A 6,839-nucleotide genomic window follows, 5' to 3' on the forward strand; every position below is an offset into this window, starting at 1 on the left:
ATAACAGAGGATACAACAAAACATGCTAACCTCTCACCATTACCAATAACAGAGACTACAACAAAACATGCTAACCTCTCACCATTACCAATAACAGAGGCTACAACAAAACATGCTAACCTCTCACCATTACCTATAACAGAGGATACAACAAAACATGCTAACCTCTCACCATTACCAATTACAGAGGATACAACAAAACATGCTAACCTCTCACCATTACCAATAACAGAGGCTACAACAAAACATGCTAACCTCTCACCATTACCAATAACAGAGGCTACAACAAAACATGCTAACCTCTCACCATTACCTATAACAGAGGATACAACAAAACATGCTAACCTCTCACCTTTAACCTCAAATAAAAGGTGACATTCTGTACAGTCACCTGATATGAAACATTCTATCTCAAATCCAAAATGCTGGAGCATAGCACCACATTTAAAACTGTAAGCTTCACTATCCAAACACATGTGGTGTGGACTTTGTGTGTCTGGTAAACACATGTGGATCTGGTGAACAGTTATCACTTGTTGACCAACTACAGGAATACTGACCTCAGAGTCTCCAGTCTGCAGTGTGGATCCTCCAGTACAGCAGAGAGCAGCTTCACTCCTGAATCCTTCAGGTCATTGTTACTCAGGTCCAGCTCTCTCAGGTGTGAGGGGTTTGAACTGAGAACTGAGGCCAACACTTTACAGGATGTGTCTGTGAGTTTACAGCCAGTGAGTCTGCCAACACAGAAGAAATACAATGACAGACAGGTTGTATTAAAATGATACGCTTAGCATTCCTTGTTTACGCTGTTACCCGTTTACAAATAATGTGTTGGGTTTGACCTCAGAGCTGAGACCAGAGAAGCACAGCCTTCCTCTGTGACTAGACAGACTGACAGCCTGCCAAGAGCCAAATCATATTAAAACCACACTGCTATTCTTTGGTGGTGAAAATAGTGGCAGTATATTTTTTCAACTTATTCAGATATATCAGTCATGAAACCTGCCATATCTATTCAGAAATTAATGTATCATATTATAAATTACAAATTATCAATGTTTTGCCTGCAGATAGAAATATTTATAGTACAAATTTTTGAGTAGACTGACCAGACCAGTTTAAAAGCAGTATCAGTCAAAAGACAGACAGTGAGGTATCAGATTTAGATTGTATTGAGTATACAGTCCACACCATATCTATTTTGACAGTGAAGATAACATTTTAAATGTGGCTCTAAACTCCAACATTTTGGATTTCAGATCAAATGTTTCATATGAGGTGACAGTATATAATGTAAACTTTTATTTGAGGATATTTTCATACATATCTGTTTCACCATTTGGAAAAATGAAATCACTTTATGTATCTAGTCCCCCCATTTGATTAAGTCATAAGTATTCTGACCAATTAACTCATAGTGTATTAAAATAGTCAAAAGTTTAGTATTTGGTCCCATATTCTTTGACTGCAATGACTACATCAAGCCTGTGACTGCCATGATTGAGAAAGATCTTGAAAAATAATGAGTGAGAAAGTTACAGAGGCTACAACAAAACATGCTAACCTCTCACCATTACCAATAACAAAGGCTACAACAAAACATGCTAACCTCTCACCATTACCAATAACAGAGGCTTCAACAAAACATGCTAACCTCTCACCATTACCAATAACAGAGGCTTCAACAAAACATGCTAACCTCTCACCATTACCAATAACAGAGACTACAACAAAACATGCTAACCTCTCACCATTACCAATAACAGAGGCTACCACAAAACATGCTAACCTCTCACCATTACCAATAACAGAGGCTACAACAAAACATGCTAACCTCTCACCATTACCAATAACAGAGGCTACAACAAAACATGCTAACCTCTCATCATTACCAATAACAGAGGCTACAACAAAACATGCTAACCTCTCACCATTACCAATAACAGAGGCTACAACAAAACATGCTAACCTCTCACCATTAACAGAGGCTACAACAAAACATGCTAACCTCTCACCATTACCAATAACAGAGGCTACAACAAAACATGCTAACCTCTCACCATTACCTATAACAGAGGCTACAACAAAACATGCTAACCTCTCACCATTACCAATAACAGAGGCTACAACAAAACATGCTAACCTCTCACCATTAGCTATAACAGAGGAGGTCTGATCTTTGTGCCTCTGTAACTTTCTCATTTGTCATTATTCACGATTAATTCCTGATTATTCATAATCATGGTAGCATCCACATGAATGTAGAAGTGTTCAGAAACATCTTCTATTCTTACTGACAATACAAGTGAAGTGACTCCAAAATGACAGGACATTATTCACCATTCAGTTTCTATTAGGAAACACATCATCCAAAACACAACCAAGACAAACTGTAAATGCATTCAACAAGTTAGTAGAATCACAAGCTTGATGTAATCACTGCAGGCATGGAATACTGGACCCAACACTAAACTTTTGACTAAATGAATTTGTCCAAATAATTAAGACTTCTTCAAATGGGAGAACTAAACTCAGCAAAAAAAGAAACGTTCTCTCACTGTCATTTGTGTTTATTTTCAGCAAACTTAACACGTGTAAATATTTGTTTGAACATAACAACATTCAACAACTGAGACATAAACTGAACAAGTTCCACAGACATGTGACTAACAGAAATGGAATAATGTGTCCCTGAACAAAGTGGGAGGGTCAAAATCAAAAGTAACAGTCAGTATCTGGTGTGGCCACCAGCTGCATCAAGAACTGCAGTGCATCTCTTCCTCATGGACTGCACCAGATTTGCCAGTTCTTGATGTGAGTTGTTACCCCACTCTTCCAGCAAGGCACCTGCAAGTTCCTGGACATTTTTTGTGGGAATGGTCCTAGCCCTCACCCTCCGTTCCAACAGGTCCCAGACGTGCTCAATGTGATTGAGATCCGGGCTCTTTGCTAGCCATGGCAGAACACTGGCATTCCTGTCTTGCAGGAAATCACGCACAGAACAAGCTGTATGGCTGGTGGCATTGTCATGCTGGAGGGTCATGTCAGGAAGAGCCTGCAGGAAGGGTACCACATGAGAGAGGAGGATGTCTTCCCTGTAACGCACAGCGTTGAGATTGCCTGCAATGACAACAAGCTCAGTCCGATGATGCTGTGACACACAGCCCCAGACCATGACGGACCCTCCACCTCCAAATCAATCCCGTTCCAGAGTACAGGCCTCGGTGTAACGCTAATTCCTTTGACGATAAACGCGAATCCGACCATCACCCCTGGTGAGCCAAAACCTCGACTCGTCAGTGAAGAGCACTTTTTGCCAGTCCTGTCTGGTCCAGCGACGGTGGGTTTGTGCCCATAGGCGACGTTGTTGCCGGTGATGTCTGGTGAGGACCTGCCTTACAACAGGTCTACAAGCCCTCAGTCCAGCCTATCTCAGCCTGTTGCGGACAGTCTGAGCACTGATGGAGGGATTGTGCATTCCTGGTGTAACTCGGGCAGTTGTTGCCATCTTGTACCTGTCCCGCAGGTGTGATGTTCGGATGTACCGATCCTGCGCAGGTGTTGTTACACGTGGTCTGCCACTGCAAGGACAATCAGCTGTCCGTCCTGTCTCCCTGTAGCACTGTCTTAGGCATCTCATAGTACGGACATTGCAATGTATTGCCCTGGCCACATCTGCAGTCCTTGTGCCTCCTTGCAGCATGGCTAAGGCACGTTCACGCAGATGAGCAGGGACCCTGGGCAACTTTCTTTTGGTGTTTTTCAGAGTCAGTAGAAAGGCCTCTTTCGTGTCCTAAGTTTTCATAACTGTGACCTTAATTGCCTACCGTCTGTAAGCTGTTAGTGTCTTAACGACCATTCCACAGGTGCATGTTCATTATTGTTTATGGTTCATTGAACAAGCATGGGAAACAGTGCTTAAACCCTTTTCAATAAAGATCTGTGAAGTTAATTGGATTTTTATGAATTATCTTTGAAAGACAGGGTCCTGAAAAAGGGATGTTTCTTTTTTTGCTGAGTTTAGATGCATAAAGTGCTTTCATATCTAAACGGTAAAAAATAAAGTCTTGGCCAAAAGTTTTGAGAATGACACAAATATTAATTTTCACAAAGTCTGCTGCCTCAGTTTGTATGATGGCAATTTGCGTATACTCCAGAATGTTATGAAGAGTGATCAGATGAATTGCAAATGATTGGCAAGTCCCTCTTTGCCATGCAAATGAACTGAATCCCCCAAAAAACATTTCCACTGCATTTCAGCCCTGCCACAAAAGGAACAGCTGACATCATGTCAGTGATTCTCTCGGTAACACAGGTGTGAGTGTTGACGAGGACAAGGCTGGAGATCTCTCTGTCATGCTGATTGAGTTCGGATAACAGACTGGAAGCTTCAAAAGGAGGGTGGTGCTTGGAATCATTGTTCTTCCTCGGTCAAACATGGTTACCTGCAAGGAAACACGTGTCGTCATCATTGCTTTGCACAAAAAGGGCTTCACAGGCAAGGATATTGCTGCCAGTAAGATTGCACCTAAATCAACCATTTATCGGATCATCAAGAACTTCAAGGAGAGCGGTTCAATTGTTGTGAAGAAGGCTTCAGGGCACCCAAGAAAGTCCAGCAAACGCCAGGACAGTCTCCTAAAGTTGATTCAGCTGCGGGATTGGGGCACCACCAGTACAGAGCTTGCTCAAGAATGGCAGCAGGCAGGTGTGAGTGCATCTGCACGCACAGTGAGGCGAAGACTTTCGGAGGATGGCCTGGTGTCAAGAAGGTCAGCAAAGAAGCCACTTCTCTCCAGGAAAAATATCAGGGACAGACTGATATTCTGCAAAAGGTACAGGGATTGGACTGCTGAGGACTGGGGTAAAGTCATTTTCTCTGATGAATCCCCTTTCCGATTGTTTGGGGCATCCGGAAAAAAACTTGTCCGGAGAAGACAAGGTGAGCACTATCATCAGTCCTGTGTCATGCCAACAGTAAAGCATCCTGAGACCATTCATGTGTGGGGTTGCTTCTCAGCCAAGGGAGTGGGCTCACTCACAATTTTGCCAAAGAACACAGCCATGAATAAAGAATGGTACCAACACATCCTCCGAGAGCAACTTCTCCCAACCATCCAGGAACAGTTTGGTGACGAACAATGCCTTTTCCAGCATGATGGAGCACCTTGCCATAAGGCAAAAGTGATAACTAAGTGGCTCTGGGAACAAAACATCGATATTTTGGGTCCATGGCCAGGAAACTCCCCAGACCTTAATCCCATTGAGAACTTGTGGTCAATCCTCAAGAGGCAGGTGGACAAACAAAAACCCACAAATTCCGACAAACTCCAAGCATTGATTACGCAAGAATGGGCTGCCATCAGTCAGGATGTGGCCCAAAGTTAATTGACAGCATGCCAGGGCGGATTGCAGAGGTCTTGAAAGAGAAGGGTCAACACTACAAATATTGACTCATTGCTTCAACTTCATGTGATTGTCAATAAAAGCCTTTGACACTTATGAAATTCTTCTAATTATACTCCAGTATCCCACAGTAACATCTGACTAAAATATCTAAAGACAATGAAGCAGCGGACTTTGTGAAAAATAATATTTTTGTCATTCTCAAAACTTTTGGCCATAACTGTATATGTATGAATACCTTTAAATAAAAGGTGACATTCTGTACTGTCACCTAATATGAAACATTCTATCTCAAATCCAGAATGCTGGAGCATAGCACCACATTTAATACTATAAGCTTCACTGTTCAAACACATGTGGTGTGGACTATGTGTGTCTGGTAAACATGTGGATCTGGTGAACAGTTATCCCTTGTTGACCAACTACAGGAATACTGACCTCAGAGTCTCCAGTTTACAGTGGGGATCCTCCAGTCCAGCACAGAGCAGCTTCACCCCTGAATCCTTCAGGTCATTGTTACTCAGGTCCAGCTCTCTCAGGTGTGAGGGGTTTGAACTGAGAACTGAGGCCAACACTTTCCAGGATGTGTCTGTGATTTTACAGCCAGTGAGTCTGTAATCACAGAAGAAATACAATGACAGACAGGTTGTATTAAAATGATACGCTTAGCTTTCCCTGTTTGCGCTGTTACCCGTTTACAAATAATGTGTTGGGTTTGACCACAGAGCTGAGACCAGAGAAGCACAGCCTTCCTCTGTGACTAGACAGCCTGACAGCCTGCAAAGAGTCAAATCATATTAAAATCACACTGCTATTCTTTGGTGGTGAAAATAGTGGCAGTATATTTCTTCAGATAGAAACATGTATAGTACAAATATTTGAGTAGACTCACCAGACCAGTTTAAAAAGCAGTATCAGTCAAAAGACAGACAGTGAGGTATCAGATTTAGATTGTATTGAGTATACAGTCCACACCATATCTATTTTGACAGTGAAGCAAACATTTTAAATGTGGCTCTATACTCCAACATTTAGGATTTTAGATCAAATGTTTCATATGAGGTGACAGTATATAATGTCACCTTTTATTTGAGGGTATTTTAATACATACAGTTGAAGTCAGAAGTTTACATACAGTGGGGCAAAAAAGTATTTAGTCAGCCACCAATTGTGCAAGTTCTCCCACTTAAAAAGATGAAAATCACATTGTAGGATTTTTAATGAATTTATTTGCAAATTATGGTGGAAAATAAGTATTTGGTCAATAACAAAAGTTTATCTCAATACTTTGTTATATACCCTTTGTTGGCAATGACACAGGTCAAATGTTTTCTGTAAGTCTTCACAAGGTTTTCACACACTGTTGCTGGTATTTTGGCCCATTCCTCCATGCAGATCTCCTCTAGAGCAGTGATGTTTTGGGGCTGTCGCTG

The 6,839-nt window shown here is 41.7% G+C and overlaps 1 protein-coding gene across 1 annotated transcript; it reads right to left on the minus strand.

Moving 5' to 3' along the window:
- Positions 1–544: 544 nt before the first annotated feature.
- LOC145876238 (uncharacterized) lies at positions 545–6,437 on the minus strand. The gene is made up of 3 exons (XM_082972026.1): positions 6,430–6,437; positions 5,845–6,018; positions 545–734 (listed from the first exon to the last, which is right to left on the minus strand). Exons 1-3 carry the CDS (start codon positions 6,435–6,437, stop codon positions 545–547), a joined length of 372 nt encoding a protein of 123 aa, XP_082828152.1.
- Between the last annotated feature and the right edge of the window lie 402 nt (positions 6,438–6,839).

This window comes from Salmo salar, unplaced genomic scaffold (genome assembly GCF_965601325.2).
Source record: "Salmo salar unplaced genomic scaffold, fSalSal1 ptg000519l, whole genome shotgun sequence".
NCBI lineage: Eukaryota > Metazoa > Chordata > Actinopteri > Salmoniformes > Salmonidae > Salmo > Salmo salar.

Bases quoted from the DNA above. Each gene is read 5' to 3' on its own strand.
- LOC145876238 (XM_082972026.1), bottom strand. The intron at 735-5,844 runs GTCAGTATTCCT...CTGTGTTGGCAG, and splicing joins TGTAAACTGGAGACTCTGAG to ACTCACTGGCTGTAAACTCA.